The 19970-nt window shown below is 43.5% G+C and overlaps 1 protein-coding gene across 2 annotated transcripts in view; it reads right to left on the bottom strand.

The window, feature by feature from the left end:
• Positions 1 to 19970, bottom strand: part of dspa (desmoplakin a) — a 33100-nt gene that overhangs the window by 3974 nt on the left and 9156 nt on the right. The window contains exons 5-23 of one of the 2 annotated variants that reach the window (XM_060875410.1): positions 18579 to 18704; positions 18418 to 18477; positions 18154 to 18321; positions 16598 to 16702; positions 16019 to 16114; positions 15802 to 15927; positions 15501 to 15653; positions 9510 to 9664; positions 9103 to 9229; positions 8581 to 8770; positions 8243 to 8484; positions 7724 to 7899; positions 6968 to 7106; positions 6560 to 6753; positions 6216 to 6378; positions 3134 to 3217; positions 2835 to 2942; positions 2084 to 2182; positions 12 to 1838 (exon numbers count right to left, since the gene is read on the bottom strand). In XM_060875410.1, coding sequence (XP_060731393.1) covers positions 12 to 1838; positions 2084 to 2182; positions 2835 to 2942; positions 3134 to 3217; positions 6216 to 6378; positions 6560 to 6753; positions 6968 to 7106; positions 7724 to 7899; positions 8243 to 8484; positions 8581 to 8770; positions 9103 to 9229; positions 9510 to 9664; positions 15501 to 15653; positions 15802 to 15927; positions 16019 to 16114; positions 16598 to 16702; positions 18154 to 18321; positions 18418 to 18477; positions 18579 to 18704 — 4338 coding nt within the window. The remainder of the gene's footprint in view (positions 1 to 11; positions 1839 to 2083; positions 2183 to 2834; positions 2943 to 3133; positions 3218 to 6215; positions 6379 to 6559; positions 6754 to 6967; positions 7107 to 7723; positions 7900 to 8242; positions 8485 to 8580; positions 8771 to 9102; positions 9230 to 9509; positions 9665 to 15500; positions 15654 to 15801; positions 15928 to 16018; positions 16115 to 16597; positions 16703 to 18153; positions 18322 to 18417; positions 18478 to 18578; positions 18705 to 19970) is intronic. The other variant, XM_060875411.1, reaches the window with a different exon arrangement.

Genomic DNA, 19970 nt, shown 5'->3' with positions numbered 1-19970 from the left:
CACAAAAATACCTCCGTATATTGCTTTTGGATTTTGCCTATTTCCTTGTTTAAATTTTCCCTCTCTTTTGTCAGCTCACTAATGTGGCCTTGGAGTTCTAGGCTTCTCTTATTTGAGCTCTGAAGCTGGAGCTGTATGGCTGACAGTTGGGACATATATTCACTTTCGTTGCTGTTTTTGTTGTTGCGTAAATCATCCCGTTCCTGGCGTACACTCCTTAGCTCCTCCTCTAGCCTCAGCCTTTCCTTGGTAAGGTTCTGAGTAAGACTCTTGAGTTTCTCAGTTTCTGACATGCTTTCATTTAACACTCTGCTTTTCTCCTCTATAGTCTTGTACAGACTCTCATTGCGTAGGCTGACCTCCCGGACACGGGCCTGCTCTTGAGTCAGCTGTTGTTGCAAGGCCTTCAGCTCGGTGGTTAGCCTGGAGAGATTCTCAGAAGTTATAGTGTGTTCCTTCCGACATCTGTCCAGCTCCTCCTGGACACAGCGAAGGTCCTGTTCATGTCTTCGGTTGGTGGCATTCTCCTCTTCCTTATGAGAATGGAGAGTGTTAATGGTAGTTGTGTACTCTCTACACAACTGATTCACTCTTTCCAGTTCAACCTCTATCCTCTTCCTCCTTGTAAGTTCATCCTGGCTGCCTTTTTTCTCTTTCTCCAGCTCAGCCTCGAGGTTTTCTATCATGGTCTGCAAATTTATAATGCGAGTCTGCATCCTGGAAGCACTTTGCTCCACTTTTCCTTTTTCACTTGCTTGCTTCTCCAGCTCGACACGAATAAGGTTTGTCTCTTTCTCTGTGATTTTTAGCTTGTTGATAAGTTCCAGCGAGGAAGAGTGCTTGGCCAACATGTCTGCCTCTGACTGCCGTAATCTTTGATTCTCTTGTTCCAGAGCTCTTCTCTTTCGGGTCTCATCATCCAGGTTCTGAGTGAGGACCGAAATCTGACGAACCTTTTCTTGCACTTTGTTGTTGGCCTGTGCAAGTTCTTCATTGTACCTCTTCTCAAGATCAGTCCTCTGTCTTGTGATTGTTTGAACATTTATCTCTAGTTCCTTTCGCCTTCTGGTCTCCTCTGTTCCTAAGGATCTTTGTTGGTGTGTTTCTTGCTCAGCTCTCTTCCTTGCTTCTTCCATTTGGCTGATGGACAAATGAAGCCGCCTGAGCTCCTCTTCAAAATCCTTTTTCTCATCCACAAGCCTCTCCAGCTGCAGCTTCAGGGCAGCAGAGTCCTCCTCCTTTTGCTGCATGTCCTTTATCACAGTGGTTTTTGTGATGTGGATCTCAGACTCATACGTTTGTTTTAGTGTACTCATCTCCTGGTTGAACTGGTTTCTTACCTTAGCAGTTTCAGATTCCGCTGATCGGCGTCGAGAGGCCTCGTCCTCCAACTGCATCTTCAGACGTTCAATCTCCCGCTCCTTGTCCTTGATGGACTTCTCAAAGTCAATTTTGGACCAGTTAAGTTCATCCAGCTCTTTCTCTCTCTTGCGGATGGCCACCTCGTACTCCTGTTGTTGGCTGGTATAACGCTCCTCAGCCAGCCTTCTCTTACGTTTCTCCTCCTCAATAAGCAGAGTAAGCCGTGCCACCTGGTCATTTAGGTCTTTTAGCTGATACTGAGTGGTGTCCAGGTTCTCCTTAGCTGCATGATACCTCATGACCTCAGTGCTCTTAACTTCCTCCATAGAAATTAACTGTTCCTTAGACTGGGAGAGTTCTAGTTTGTAACGGGCCAAGATTTCCTCCAGGGATCTGTTCTTCTGTGTGCGATCCTGCAGTTCATCCTTCAGACGCCTTAGTTCTTCCTCCAGAAGGTCGATTCGAGTGTTTCGTATCTGAAAATAAAAGAGCACATTGCAGGGGAATGATATTGAATGTAACCATAAACCTATATGTATGAATGTCATTTATTCTATTTTTTGAAGGTTATGCCTCTTCATCACACATGACTGATTATTGTTCTGTAAACACATGGTGTAAAGTGTTTTCTTTTTTTAATAAAATATGTTTGCTCATTCGTCACATAACACACAGTTTATTCGATTATTATTAGGATACAGTCTATAACATGAGAACTCACCTTTAGCTCCTCCATGTTCTTCTGCATCTCAGTGAGGAACTTGTAGTAATCTGTCGAGCGAGTCAGCAGCTCGATATAATGAGACTGAACATCCGCAGCCTGACATGGATGGAGAAAGAAGGACCATCAGTACAGTAATATGATGTAAAAAAAATAACGACTGACATTTTATTTATTAATCTCATGAGGTTTGATGTACCAAAAGATTCTTTTTGTGTAGTGACTGATACTGTGTGTAGTTACTAATACTGTGTGTAGTGACTAAAGCTGTGTGTAGCGACTGTGTGTGAAGTTACTGATACTGTGTGTAGTTACAGAGATTGTGTGTAGTTACTAATACTGTGTGTAGCGACTGATGCTGTGTGTAGTGAATGACACTGTGTAGCGACTGATGCTGTGTGTAGCGACTGATGCTGTGTGTAGCGACTGATACTGTTTATCTGTCAAGTCAAGAGTCAAGTCATATTATGTAAAAAACAACACATAAACAGTAAGAACATGACGTGGTGTAAAGTTCAGCTCCAGAGTGAGTTTACAGTCACAGGAAAACGTCTCAGGTAATGTGTATTGACTGAAAACTTAAAACAGAGTTAGCTGTTATTAGTTATCTTAGTGTCAACCCTAATTAACCAGCTAGTTAACTACATTGTGATTCCTGGTGTATGGCACTTTTACCTAGTAAGTATTTACCTATTAACTGATGTTACTACCATCTTGTGCTGGTTTATTGTATAGAGATAACTCTGTGTACCTCTTGGCTCAGGACCGTCGCTGGAGACTGCAGCATGGTCCTCTTGATGGGAATGTTCAGCAGTGTCTCCAAACCAGCGCTGTATGACGCCAACTCCAGCTCATAATCCTGATCACCAAACAACAGGCAGATCTTACACAAGAGATCTAAACTCACAGCTGAAGAAATATCTGTCATAATGTGCAGCATCTGTACAAAATTATAATTAAGTGCAGAAGTGTGCATATAGCTGCAGCCTGAGTGTGCAGAGGTTTATCTTGTGTGTGTGTGTGTGTGTGTGTGTGTGTGTGTGTGTGTACCTTTATGGAAGCAGCACAGGTGTTTGCATCCTTCTGCACGTCATCAACTTTGTCCTTTTTCCCCTTGATCTCAGAGTGCAGCGTCTGTTACACACACAATCATACAGTCAGAAAGAGTGTGTGTGTGTGTGTGTGTGTGTGTAAGCGTGAGTGTGTGTGTGAACATGTGTTTGAGTGTGGGTGTATGTGTGTGTGTGTGAATGTGTGTGAACATGTGTTTGAGTGTGGGTGTATGTGTGTGTGAGGGAACATGTGTGTGTGTGTGTGTGCATGTGTATATATAGTGTGTATATGTCTGTGTGTGTTTGTGTATTTGTGTACATATTTGTATGTGTTTGTGTGTGCATGTGTGTGTGTGTATATGTCTGTGTGTGCGTGTATGTGTATATATAGTGTGTATATGTCTGTGTGTTTGTGTATTTGTGTACATATTTGTATGTGTTTGTGTGTGCATATGTGTGTGTGTGTGTATATAGTGTGTGTATGTCTGTGTGTGCGTGTGTGTGTATATATAGTGTGTATATGTCTGTGTGTGTTTGTGTATTTGTGTACATATTTGTATGTGTTTGTGTGCATGTGTGTGTGTGTATATATAGTGTGTGTATGTCTGTGTGTGCGTGTGTGTGTATATATAGTGTGTATATGTCTGTGTGTGCGTGTGTGTGTATATATAGTGTGTATATGTCTGTGTGTGCATGTGTGTGTATATATAGTGTGTATATGTCTGTGTGTGCGTGTGTGTGTATATATAGTGTGTATATGTCTGTGTGTGCGTGTGTGTACATATATAGTGTGTATATGTCTGTGTGTGCGTGTATATATATAGTGTGTGTATGTTTGTGTGTGCGTGTGTGTGTATATAGTGTGTATATGTCTGTGTGTGCATGTGTATGTATATATAGTGTGTATGTCTGTGTGCGTGTGTGTGTGTGTATATATAGTGTATGTCTGTGTGTGCGTGTGTGTATATATAGTGCGTATATGTCTGTGTGTGCGTGTGTGTGTATATATAGTGTGTATATGTCTGTGTGTGCGTGTGTGTGTGTATATATAATGTGTATATGTCTGTGTGTGCGTGTGTGTGTGTGTATATATATAGTGTGTATATGTCTGTGTGTGCGTGTGTGTGTGTGTATATATAGTGTGTATATGTCTGTGTGCGTGTGTATATAGTGTGTATATGTCTGTGTGTGCGTGTGTGTGTATATATAGTGTGTATATGTCTGTGTGTGCATGTGTGTGTGTGTGTATATAGTGTGTGTATGTCTGTGTGTGCGTGTGTGTATATATAGTGTGTATATGTCTGTGTGTGCGTGTGTGTGTATATACGCATGTATATGTGTGTGTGTGTGTGTGTATGTGTGTATATATAGTGTGTATATGTCTGTGTGTGCGTGTGTGTGTATATATAGTGTGTATATGTCTGTGTGTGCGTGTGTGTGTATATACGCATGTATATGTGTGTGTGTGTGTGTGTATGTGTGTATATATAGTGTGTATATATATATAGTGTGTATATGTCTGTGTGTATATACGCATGTATATGTGTGCGTGTGTGTGTATATATAGTGTGTATATGTCTGTGTGTATATACGCATGTATATGTGTGTGTGTGTGTGTGTGTATGTGTGTATATATAGTGTGTGTGTATATATATATATATATAGTGTGTATATGTCTGTGTGTATATACGCATGTATAGGTGTGCGTGTGTGTGTATATATAGTGTGTATATGTCTGTGTGTATATACGCATGTATATGTGTGTGTGTGCGTGTGTATTTGTACATGTGTTAAACAGTGCAGGACAAAAGACAGACGAAACAAAAAAATACAAGACAATAAACAGACACAGAGAACATGTTCAACCATGTTGTGAACAATAACAAAAGTCTTGGCACCCTTCCTGATTTTTATTTTTTTGCACGTTTGTCACACTTTAATGTTTCAGATCATCAAACAAATATAAATATTAGTCACAGATAACACGAGTAAACACAACATGCAGTTTTTATTATTAAGGGAAAACAAAATCCAAACCCACACGGCACTGTGTGAAAAAGTATTTGCCCCCTGGTTAAAACATTACTGTGGTTTCTCACACCTGAGTACATGTTCTCTAGCCACACCCACACCTGGTTACTGCCACACCTGTTCACTATCAATACATCACTTAAATATGACCTGAGTGACAAAGTGAAGTAGAACAAAAGATTCTCAGAAGTAATTCAGGATCAAATAAGAAAAGGTCATTGAGCTCTATCAGGTTCTAAAGCGTTGGGACTGGCCGTTATACACAAATGGCCAAAACAATGGAACAGTGGTGAACCTTCCCAGGAGTCGCCGAACCGAACCGCTGAAATGACCCCAAACCGCTGCTGAGCAAAAAGAACATAAAGGCTTGTCTCAGATCTGCCAGAAAACATCTTGATGATCCCCAAGACTTTTGGGAAAATACTCTGTGGACTGATGAGACAAAAGGTGAACTTTTTGGAAGGTGTGTGTCCCTCTGGCATTTCAGAATAAGAACAACATACCAATGTGTGTGTGATGGTCTGGGGCTGATTTAAAAAGCTGCTTCATGCTCGAAAACCCTCCAATGTGGCTTTTTCACTCAGGGCCATGTGGGTTTGTTTTCCCTTAATGATAAAAACCTTCATTTAAAAACTGCATGTTGTGTTTACTTGTGTTGTCTTTGTGTTTACTTGTGTTATCTTTGTGTTGTCTTTGTGTTGTCTTTGTGTTATCTTTGTGTTTATTTGTGTTGTCTTTGTGTTATCTTTGTGTTGTCTTTGTGTTGTCTTTGTGTTGTCTTTGTGTTGTCTTTGTGTTGTCTTTGTTTATTTGTGTTATCTTTGTGTTGTGTTTTTGTTATCTTTGTGTTTATTTGTGTTGTCTTTGTTTATTTGTGTTATCTTTGTGTTGTGTTTTTGTTATCTTTGTGTTTATTTGTGTTGTCTTTGTGTTGTCTTTGACTAATATTCTGAAACATTAAAGTGTGACAAACGTGCAAAAAATGAAAAAATAAAAACACTTTTTCACACCAATGTATATGTGTGTGTGTGTGTGTGTGTGTGTGTGACCTTGTGTTGGTTCACATGGTCACTCAGGTCCTGCATTGTGCTCAGTTTGTAGTTCTGCAGTTTGTCCAGTTGATGATTTGTTTGGTCAATCCACTGGTTGATGTTTGAACTGTTCTGTTTATACTGATTGATCTGCTTCTCCTGTGTCTCCAGATCACCCAGCCTGATACACACACACACACACACACACACGATAAACGTCTGTACTCAGATGTAGTTTTTAGTTCATCTTTAATAATAACTCCTGTGTTCCAGATGATTCCGTGTCATTAGTCCCATTGTGTACAGGTGAGGAAGTGTTAAGTGTCTCACCTGGTGTTAAGAGGAAGTGTTAAGTGTCTCACCTGGTGTTGATCTGAGAGGTGATTCGGTTCCAGCGATTGTTCATTTGCTTCACTAAATCTGAGAACTTGGTCAAGTCCACGTCACACTGGTGAAAGTTCTGATCAATTTGTCCATTCCAGTGAAAAGCCTGATCCAGGTCCACCTCTAATGCACCCAGTACCTCCTTTTTCTGGTCCAGATCGACCTTCATGTTCTGCACACACACACACACACACACACACACACACGCACACACACACAGATGTTTTTACATAAACTGTTCGAGTGTCTACGTCTTTTACCATATTTTTAAGTGATAATTCATGACAGAATACACCAATGTTAAAATGTGCAAAATGTTTAAATGTAGCCAGGTCTTAAAGATTGTGTGTGTGTGTGTGTGTGTGTGTGTGTGTGTGTGTGTCCACCTTGAGTGTTTTACGATAGTCCTGCAGTTCACCCTGGTCCAGAGAGCTTGTCTCTTTCTCGGTCAGTCGAGCTTCGTGAACTTTAATAATGTCTTCAGCACGAGTGATGTTCTGCAGGAGAGCTCTCAGAGCAGTGAGCCTGCAACACACACACACACACACACACACACACACACACAGAAACATTAGCTAACATGTACTGTCTCCACTGTCAGCTCTGTGTACCAGTTAGAGGTAAAGCTGGAAGAGTTTATGCTTCTTTGTTGTTTCTATGGCAACATAACAAGCTGGGATTTATTAAGATCAGAACCAACAGGACATCATGATCAGGTGTGATGGACATGGTGTTGTCCAGGCTAAAAGAAATGATATAAGACTCCTCAATCTCTATTCTAAACATGACCTGACCATCACACTCATGTAGTTTCAGCAAAAGACCAGAGAGGAAAACATCCTGGTGTCCAAACCCTTGCACTTAGCTGACACAGTCACAGTGAGGTGTGAGAGTGAGAGCTATGAGAGATCTGCTACACTGACCATCTCAGGATAGTGTCCAGATTTCTCAACACATTGTGACCACCTCTCAGACTGACCTCTCAATGGATCCACTGGAAGATGTTAGAGATGAGTGCTTAATGAGTCTGAACCACTTCAACTCAGGGTCTGAATCAAACATCATCATCTAGATGATCTGAGGTTTATGAGCTAGTGGAGCAGCAGTTCTGTGTGTGTGCGTGTGTGTGTGTGTGTGTGTACCTCTGTAGATAAGACTTGGAATAACTCTGTAAGCTGCTCAGTTTCTGGTTTATGAGATCAAGTTCAGTTCTGAGGAATTTCGCCTGTTCTGGGTCAGCGTTTGCTTCCTGCTTCATCACCAACTCTCTCAGATGCAGATACTCATCACGGATCGAGCCCAGGTCATGGTGAACACCCTGACACACACACACACACACACACACACACACCAGGGGAAGAGTTTGTGTAAAACTGGGGCATGGTTCAGTTACACTCGAGTCTAAACTTGAGCTTCAGCACATGTTTGTTGTGTGACGTGTGTGTGTGTGTGTGTGTGTGTGTGTGTGAGTGAGGAGCAGGGTTAAGTCCAGCTCTACTGTCTATATAATCCATCACACTCAAACACATTCTGACTGTTTAAATACAACTAGAAACTGTAGGACAGCATGCAAGGGCAAAGTCATATACGTCATATACATATGAGTTCTCTCAATCAGTGTGCGCATGTGTGTGTGTGTGTGTGTGTGTGTGTGTGTGTACCTGCAATAGCTGCAGTCTCTGTGTACACTCTTGTACACTGTTGTCTCTCAGTGGGACATGGAGGTTTTGGCTCAGGCCGCTCTCTGCTGCCTCCAGTCTGCGCCGCAGTGTGTGTGTGATTGTGAGCAGGTTTTGTGCTGGTTTGGATGTTAGTGTTGACTTTTTGGCTGCGTCGACCTCAGTAATGTTCACTGTCTTCACTACCTTCACCTCCTCCACTTTAACTGGAGGCTTCACTATAGCTGTACACAAAACACACACATACAGTGACATAGACAGTACAGGTGTGTGTGTGTGTGTGTGTGTGTGTGTGTGTGTGTGTGTGTGTGTGCTCTTACTGATGCCAGGCTGTATTTGGGTGATGATGGTGTCGTAATATGTCTGTGCACCGCTGTATTCTGCCGCTATCTTCCTTTGGTCTGCTTCTTCAAACATGTTGGACTGTTGACTGAGACGCCGAAACTCCTCATAGTGATGCTCCAGACTCTTAATGATGTTCCGGTACTCCTCAGGCTTCATCTGAGACAACTAACACAAAGAATCCAGTTGTATATTTTGTACATGAAACATACGTAGCTCTGATCAAAAGGAGATCAGTTTCAGTCTCAGCTTCCTTCATGATCAGCTCTATAAAGCTGTGATACATATAAACCTGAAATAAACTGAGTAATGTCACAGTTCCTGTAGGGAGGAGAACAGGAAATTCTCACAAAGCTTGGAAGTCGAGCACATGGGGAAAACATGTAGTATGTTTGAACTAGGACAAGAAATAATGTAGTGCATTGTGGGACTGCTTTTATACATCACACCTATGGTCTGTAATGCTGAGAAGAATGATGTGTGTGTGTGTGTGTGTGTACCATGCTGATAGTGAGGGAGTTGATCTTGTTGATGTCTCTCAGACAGTACTGCCAGGAGATTAGGCTCTTGATGTTAATGAACAGTTGGTTCCAGATACTCAAGACGGCTTCATAATACTTCTCATTCCTGTCACACACACACACACACACACACAACTGTAAAATCTAATTTATATAACCCTATGCATAACAAATCATCCCCTCTGACCCTCTGAACACATTTTATAGTGTTATAAGCTCTTCTCTAACTGGACCTCCAGCCCACAGTGAAGCATGGAGTCATGTTTAAAGCTATTCTTATCTTCTTTGGCAATTCTCTGGTCAATCTCGACTACACACTCCCTTAAATTTGGTTGTCCTACAGGGTTGTTTTATACATTTGTGTGCATGTGTGTGTGTAAGCGTACTTGTTGGCCAGGTCAACACACAGTGGGTTTGGTGGAGGGATGATGAGGCAGACAGAAGGGATGGACATCATCAACCCTCCAGGACCGATCACCTCCCATTTAGTGCGCTCAGAGTTATCACTTAGTATAGCCTCGTTTCCCTTCAGAATACCCCTCTGTAACACACACACACAAACACACACACACACACACACACACACAAATAAGCATTCTCTGTTCCAAACCAGTATCCACTGGGATAAATACATGAGTTGACTCAGAATGTTGAACAGACATAAACTGGAGGATAATAAAATCATTTGTATCCTAGAGTATTGTATGACACCCTACTGTACTGTATGACACCCTACTGTACTGTATCACACCCTACTGTACTGTATCACACCCTACTGTACTGTATCACACCCTACTGTACTGTATCACACCCTACTGTACTGTATCACACCCTACTGTACTGTATCACACCCTACTGTACTGTATCACACCCTACAGTACTGTATCACACCCTACTGTACTGTATCACACCCTACAGTACTGTCTCACACCCTACTGTACTGTATCACACCCTACAGTACTGTATGACACCCTACTGTACTGTCTCACACCCTACTGTACTGTATCACACCCTACAGTACTGTATCACACCCTACAGTACTGTATCACACCCTACTGTACTGTCTCACACCCTACTGTACTGTATCACACCCTACAGTACTGTATCACACCCTACTGTACTGTCTCACACCCTACTGTACTGTATCACACCCTACAGTACTGTATCACACCCTACAGTACTGTCTCACCCTACAGTACTGTCTCACACCCTACTGTACTGTATCACACCCTACTGTACTGTCTCACACCCTACTGTACTGTATCACACCCTACTGTACTGTATCACACCCTACTGTACTGTATCACACCCTACTGTACTGTCTCACACCCTACTGTACTGTATCACACCCTACAGTACTGTATGACACCCTACTGTACTGTATGACACCCTACTGTACTGTATCACACCCTACAGTACTGTATGACACCCTACTGTACTGTATGACACCCTACTGTACTGTATGACACCCTACTGTACTGTATCACACCCTACTGTACTGTATCACACCCTACTGTACTGTATCACACCCTACAGTACTGTCTCACACCCTACTGTACTGTATCACACCCTACAGTACTGTATCACACCCTACAGTACTGTATGACACCCTACTGTACTGTATCACACCCTACAGTACTGTATGACACCCTACTGTACTGTATCACACCCTACTGTACTGTATCACACCCTACTGTACTGTCTCACACCCTACAGTACTGTATCACACCCTACAGTACTGTCTCACACCCTACAGTACTGTCTCACACCCTACTGTACTGTCTCACACCCTACTGTACTGTATCACACCCTACTGTACTGTATCACACCCTACAGTACTGTATGACACCCTACTGTACTGTATGACACCCTACTGTACTGTATCACACCCTACAGTACTGTATGACACCCTACTGTACTGTATGACACCCTACTGTACTGTATCACACCCTACAGTACTGTATGACACCCTACTGTACTGTATGACACCCTACTGTACTGTATCACACCCTACAGTACTGTATGACACCCTACAGTACTGTATGACACCCTACTGTACTGTATCACACCCTACTGTACTGTCTCACACCCTACTGTACTGTCTCACACCCTACTGTACTGTCTCACACCCTACAGTACTGTATCACACCCTACTGTACTGTATCACACCCTACTGTACTGTATGACACCCTACTGTACTGTATGACACCCTACTGTACTGTATCACACCCTACTGTACTGTATCACACCCTACTGTACTGTATCACACCCTACAGTACTGTATGACACCCTACAGTACTGTATCACACCCTACTGTACTGTATCACACCCTAGAGTACTGTATCACACCCTACTGTACTGTATCACACCCTGCAGTACTGTATCACACCCTACTGTACTGTATCACACCCTACAGTACTGTCTCACACCCTACTGTACTGTCTCACACCCTACTGTACTGTCTCACACCCTGCAGTACTGTATCACACCCTACAGTACTGTATCACACCCTACAGTACTGTATCACACCCTACAGTACTGTATCACACCCTACTGTACTGTATCACACCCTACTGTACTGTATCACACCTTACTGTACTGTCTCACACCCTACTGTACTGTATCACACCCTACAGTACTGTATCACACCCTACAGTACTGTATCACACCCTAGAGTACTGTATCACACCCTACAGTACTGTATCACACCCTACAGTACTGTATCACACCCTACAGTACTGTCTCACACCCTGCAGTACTGTATCACACCCTACAGTACTGTATCACACCCTACTGTACTGTATCACACCCTACAGTACTGTCTCACACCCTACTGTACTGTATCACACCCTACTGTACTGTATCACACCTTACTGTACTGTCTCACACCCTACAGTACTGTCTCACACCCTACAGTACTGTCTCACACCCTACTGTACTGTATCACACCCTACAGTACTGTATCACACCCTACAGTACTGTATCACACCCTACAGTACTGTATCACACCCTACAGTACTGTCTCACACCCTACTGTACTGTCTCACACCCTACTGTACTGTATCACACCCTAGAGTACTGTATCACACCCTACTGTACTGTCTCACACCCTACTGTACTGTATCACACCCTAGAGTACTGTATCACACCCTACTGTACTGTATCACACCCTACTGTACTGTCTCACACCCTACTGTACTGTATCACACCCTACTGTACTGTATCACACCCTACAGTACTGTCTCACACCCTACTGTACTGTATCACACCCTACTGTACTGTCTCACACCCTACTGTACTGTCTCACACCCTACTGTACTGTATCACACCCTACAGTACTGTATCACACCCTAGAGTACTGTATCACACCCTACTGTACTGTATCACACCCTACTGTACTGTATCACACCCTAGAGTACTGTCTCACACCCTACTGTACTGTCTCACACCCTACTGTACTGTATCACACCCTAGAGTACTGTATCACACCCTACTGTACTGTATGACACCCTACTGTACTGTATGACACCCTACTGTACTGTATGACACCCTACTGTACTGTATGACACCCTACTGTACTGTATCACACCCTACAGTACTGTCTCACACCCTACTGTACTGTATCACACCCTACAGTACTGTATCACACCCTACAGTACTGTATGACACCCTACTGTACTGTATCACACCCTACAGTACTGTATGACACCCTACTGTACTGTATCACACCCTACTGTACTGTCTCACACCCTACAGTACTGTCTCACACCCTACAGTACTGTATCACACCCTACAGTACTGTCTCACACCCTACAGTACTGTCTCACACCCTACTGTACTGTATCACACCCTACTGTACTGTATCACACCCTACAGTACTGTCTCACACCCTACTGTACTGTCTCACACCCTACTGTACTGTCTCACACCCTACTGTACTGTATCACACCCTACTGTACTGTATCACACCCTACAGTACTGTATGACACCCTACTGTACTGTATGACACCCTACTGTACTGTATCACACCCTACAGTACTGTATGACACCCTACTGTACTGTATGACACCCTACTGTACTGTATCACACCCTACAGTACTGTATGACACCCTACTGTACTGTATGACACCCTACTGTACTGTATCACACCCTACAGTACTGTATGACACCCTACAGTACTGTATGACACCCTACTGTACTGTATCACACCCTACTGTACTGTCTCACACCCTACTGTACTGTCTCACACCCTACAGTACTGTATCACACCCTACTGTACTGTATCACACCCTACTGTACTGTATGACACCCTACTGTACTGTATGACACCCTACTGTACTGTATCACACCCTACTGTACTGTATCACACCCTACTGTACTGTATCACACCCTACAGTACTGTATGACACCCTACAGTACTGTATCACACCCTACTGTACTGTATCACACCCTAGAGTACTGTATCACACCCTACTGTACTGTATCACACCCTGCAGTACTGTATCACACCCTACTGTACTGTATCACACCCTACAGTACTGTCTCACACCCTACTGTACTGTCTCACACCCTACTGTACTGTCTCACACCCTGCAGTACTGTATCACACCCTACAGTACTGTATCACACCCTACAGTACTGTATCACACCCTACAGTACTGTCTCACACCCTACTGTACTGTATCACACCCTACTGTACTGTATCACACCCTACTGTACTGTCTCACACCCTACTGTACTGTCTCACACCCTACAGTACTGTATCACACCCTACAGTACTGTATCACACCCTACAGTACTGTATCACACCCTACTGTACTGTCTCACACCCTGCAGTACTGTATCACACCCTACAGTACTGTATCACACCCTACTGTACTGTATCACACCCTACAGTACTGTCTCACACCCTACTGTACTGTATCACACCCTACTGTACTGTATCACACCTTACTGTACTGTCTCACACCCTACAGTACTGTCTCACACCCTACTGTACTGTATCACACCCTACTGTACTGTATCACACCCTACAGTACTGTATCACACCCTAGAGTACTGTATCACACCCTACAGTACTGTATCACACCCTACAGTACTGTATCACACCCTACTGTACTGTATCACACCCTAGAGTACTGTATCACACCCTACTGTACTGTCTCACACCCTACTGTACTGTATCACACCCTAGAGTACTGTATCACACCCTACTGTACTGTATCACACCCTACTGTACTGTCTCACACCCTACTGTACTGTATCACACCCTACTGTACTGTATCACACCCTACTGTACTGTCTCACACCCTACTGTACTGTATCACACCCTACTGTACTGTATCACACCCTACAGTACTGTCTCACACCCTACTGTACTGTATCACACCCTACTGTACTGTCTCACACCCTACTGTACTGTCTCACACCCTACTGTACTGTATCACACCCTACAGTACTGTATCACACCCTAGAGTACTGTATCACACCCTACTGTACTGTATCACACCCTACTGTACTGTATCACACCCTAGAGTACTGTCTCACACCCTACTGTACTGTCTCACACCCTACTGTACTGTCTCACACCCTACTGTACTGTATCACACCCTAGAGTACTGTCTCACACCCTACTGTACTGTATCACACCCTACTGTACTGTATCACACCCTACTGTACTGTTTCACACCCTAGAGTACTGTATCACACCCTACTGTACTGTATCACACCCTACTGTACTGTCTCACACCCTACTGTACTGTATCACACCCTAGAGTACTGTCTCACACCCTACTGTACTGTCTCACACCCTACTGTACTGTCTCACACCCTACTGTACTGTCTCACACCCTAGAGTACTGTCTCACACCCTACTGTACTGTCTCACACCCTACTGTACTGTCTCACACCCTACTGTACTGTCTCACACCCTAGAGTACTGTATCACACCCTACTGTACTGTATCACACCCTACTGTACTGTATCACACCCTAGAGTACTGTATCACACCCTACTGTACTGTATCACACCCTACAGTACTGTATCACACCCTACTGTACTGTATCACACCCTACTGTACTGTATCACACCCAACTGTACTGTCTCACACCCTACTGTACTGTATCACACCCTAGAGTACTGTATCACACCCTACTGTACTGTATCACACCCTACTGTACTGTCTCACACCCTACTGTACTGTATCACACCCTAGAGTACTGTATCACACCCTACTGTACTGTATCACACCCTACTGTACTGTATCACACCCTACTGTACTGTATCACACCCTACTGTACTGTATCACACCCTAGAGTGTTGTCGTATTGTATTGTAGAGAGAGAGAGAGTGTGTGTGTTTGTGTGTGTGTGAGTTACCTGGTCCTGTTTAAAGTCACACAGTGCCTTTACTACCACTCTGTTGCTGGACGTATGTTCTGGGTTTCGAGGTTTCAGACACACAATGTTCTTCGACTTGTTCACCAATGTCTGTACCTGTCTCTTATTCTCCATCAGCCTCTCCTTCTCCTTCTACACACACACACACACACACACACACACACGCGCGTTAAAAGATTAAAAACAGCATTATGTTTGCATTAAACAGATAAAAACATGTGTATGTATGTATGTGTGTGTGTTTATGTGTGTGTTTGTGTGTGTGTTTGTGTGTTTATACCTCCAGGTTTTTTAACAGTTCTGTCAGAGTGTCCAGATGTGTAGTTTTATTACAAGTGAATTTTTGACGAATGTTCTCGTCATCTTTTTGAAGTTTGGTGTACGTCTCATTTGCCTCCTTAAAGAACTAAGGGAACACATCAGGGACACACAAAAACATTTTATAACACACACATTAAACTGTGCACTTCCTGCTACCTGTGTATGAATGACTGTACCTGGATGTAGGCGGCATTTTCCTTTAGGTGAGTGTCGATGCAGTTTGTGATCTGCAGCATCCAGCTCCATTGAGTCTGCAGTGTCTCCATATAGGCCTGAGAACACAGGCACACACAAATACACAAACACACACACAAACAAAACACACACACAAAAACACACAAATAGGTGAAGGGCAAACAGTGGAAACATAACTAAGGAACTGTGTTTCTATCTCATTATAAAGACAGACAGACAATTAAAACAGAATATTCCACATCTCAGATATTAGATGGTAGGTCTGACGCCGAGAGACAGACAAACAGAGACGGACAGAGAGAAAGACAGAGAAACAGACAGAGAGACGGATAGAGAAAAAGTCAGAGAGATAGACAGACAGAGAGACAGACGGATAGAGAGACAGACAGCGAGAGACGGATAGAGAGACAGGGAGAGAAACAGACAGAGAGAAAGACAAAAAGACAGACGGATAGAGAGACAGGGAGAGAAAAAGACAGAGAGAAAGACAAAAAGACAGACACAGACAGACAGAAACGGACAGAGAGACAGACAGAAAGAGACATGGATGAAGAGCTCACTTCGATTTTATCTGATGCAGGGTGATTGCTCTTCAGCAGCTGATCCACTCTGGATTTTAACTTGTTCAGCTCCTTCTCTTTCCCCTCCAGCTCACTCATCAGCCTCTGATCACATAGTGAATATAGGTCAGGAAATACACCACTGTACACACTCTCACTCGCACACTCACTCTCACACTCACTCACACACACACTCACACACACACTCACACACACACTCACACACACACTCACACACACACTCACACACACTCACACACACACTCACACACACACACACACACACTCGCACACTCACTCGCACACTCACTCACACACTCACTCACACACTCACTCACACACACACTCACACACACACTCACACACACACTCACACACACACTCACACACACTCTCACACACACACTCACACACACACTCACACACACACTCACACACACTCACACACACTCACACACACTCACACACACTCACACACACTCACACACACACACTCGCACACACTCGCACACTCACTCACACACACACACTCACACACACACTCACACACTCACTCACACACACACTCACACACACACTCACACACACACTCACACACTCACACACACACTCACACACTCACACACTCACACACTCACACACACACACTCACACACACACTCACACACACACTCACACACACACTCACACACACACTCACACACACACTCACACACTCACACACACTCACACACACACACACACACTCGCACACTCACTCACACACTCACTCACACACTCACTCACACACTCACTCACACACTCACTCACACACTCACTCACACACACACACTCACTCACACACACACTCTCACACACACTCTCACACACACTCACACACACTCACACACTCACACACACTCACACACACTCACTCGCACACACACACACACACTCACGCACACTCTCTCGCACACTCTCTCGCACACACTCTCTCGCACACACTCTCTCGCACACACTCTCTCGCACACACTCTCTCGCACACACTCTCTCGCACACACTCGCACACACACTCGCACTCACTCGCACACTCACTCGCACACACACTCGCACACACACTCGCACACACACTCGCACACACACTCGCACACACACTCGCACATACACTCACTCTCACTCACACACTCACTCACACACACTGCTCTCTGTTCACCACAGCGGATCATGTGGTCCGCATATTAGATTTGACAGAATGTTCTTCTGAGCTTCAGCAGGGTTTCTCCAGCATCCTGAGGTCAGGTACCACTTTAACTTTCACAGACAATGTGTAGAATAATATTTCATCTGTTAATTAGACGTATAAAGTTTCTTGTTCCTGAACTTTTCTTCATTGACATTAATCCACATTCTTATTGAGATCTGAATCAAACAGGAGACTGTAATGTAGACTAACTATAAAGGCCAATAAATAAGAAATATTAGAATTTTATAGTACTGTCTTTCATCAACCCTGAATCCAGAACCACTGTACTATATGGTGTGTGTGTGTGTGTGTGTGTGTGTGTGTGTGTGTATACCGAGTAGCTTTCCTGCTTCTTGGGGATGTAAGTGTCAATGTTTTTGTCCCCCCAGTCAAACATCAGCTCCTCCTCCTCTCTCTCGTTTACCCACATGATGGCCTGAGAGATGTCGGAGATGATGCTCTGCATGTCACGCAGCTGAGTCATTCGAGCATGAGACATTTTCTACATGGCAGGTGAGAGTGAGAGGGAAGAGGGAGTTAGACAGGAAGTGTGTGTGAGGGAGGAGGAAGTGACCGTAAAAGAGATGTCTGTTTTTACCTGTAATGTTTCCCATTCATGATCCAGAGAGTGCATATTTGCTTTATCTCCTATCTGCACCTACACACACACACACACACACACACACACACATAATTCTAGGCATGTTTGTGTGTGTATGTGTATGTGTTTGTGTGTGTTTGTGTGTGTATGTGTGTTACCAGTTCATCTCTGGCTCTCTGCACTTCTGCACTCCTCTGGATGGAGTTGTGGAACCTGGTGTGGTTTGAGAGCTGCTTCTCGATGGTCTCACAGTCATCACCAAACAGTGCTGTCTCAATCAGACGCTACACACAGACACACACACATAAGTTTTACACACTTGTATTCATGTCAGCTTTGTGTTTTTTCCCCCAGAACACCGACCCTGTTTTGGGAATTTATTTATTTATCGTTTCTTTAAACCGTTATTAAGCAGCAACATGTTTTAGATCCTCTGCTTGTGTCGTGTCCTGATCCAGACTGTTAGCGTTCACTAAAGTACTTAAACATCACTAAGAACAATAATCTATATACAGGTTTCAGTAGTGTGTGATCACTGCACATTGTTCTTAAAAAGTGTCAGAGGTTTAAACTCCACATGGAACAGGATTAGAGCTGTGATCAAATTTCACATGCTGATGTATTTCCTTTCGAAACAGGAAGTCAGAATGAGATCACGCTGACATGGTAACCTCATCCAGTCTGAATAAACCTGAGCATTGTAAAGGGGTTTGTAACCAGAGTGTTTTTCAGGTAGAATCAGTCCTGACCATCAGGCACTGACACAGTGGTTAATGTTAACATGCTGACAATGCAGAAAAGATTTTCTTCAGAATTCCTCCAGAATCCTAGTTTGTCATTAAATAACTGTCAAACAGACATCAGAGCTTCTGTGAGCTGTGATCAGTCACAGCTGTTTTACTGATTACAGCCGTGACTCACATCAAGCTGAACAGAAACACAACGACCGAGAGGAACTCGGATTCTGAACCCTTCATGTCTTGTAGAATAACACATTTGTCACATCCTAATATCAGCAGAAAACAACAGACTGAAAACAGAACACAGAGAAATCAGGAAACAGGAAGTACATTGAAATGCCAGACAGGAATCTGGGCTGCAGAGAACACATGCAATGAAGGAGAGAACACTGAGCTGTGATACGTACGCAAGTCTTTATAACATCAAAATAAGTAGTGCTCTGTTCACTAACAGACAGAAATTAACCAACGTTTTAGTTTACTTTCTCCTAGCAGCAGTCTGAGTGTGGTGTGTTCAGCTTGGTTCACTGTTGTGTTCACTACCAATGGTCAAAGTATTAAACTATTAGACTACTAATGTGTGTGCACTTGTGATTGTGTGTATGTGTGTGAATATGTATGTATGTATGTGTGTGTGCACTTGTGATTGTGTGTATGTGTGTGAATATGTATGTATGTATGTATGTGTGTGTGTGCACTTGTGATTGTGTGTATGTGTGTGAATATGTATGTATGTACAGTATGTGTGTGTGCACTTGTGATTGTGTGTATGTGTGTGAATATGTATGTATGTATGTGTGTGTGTGCACT

This window comes from Tachysurus vachellii, chromosome 7 (genome assembly GCF_030014155.1).
Source record: "Tachysurus vachellii isolate PV-2020 chromosome 7, HZAU_Pvac_v1, whole genome shotgun sequence".
Classification (NCBI taxonomy): domain Eukaryota; kingdom Metazoa; phylum Chordata; class Actinopteri; order Siluriformes; family Bagridae; genus Tachysurus; species Tachysurus vachellii.
This window is presented reverse-complemented; position numbering and strand designations above follow the sequence as displayed.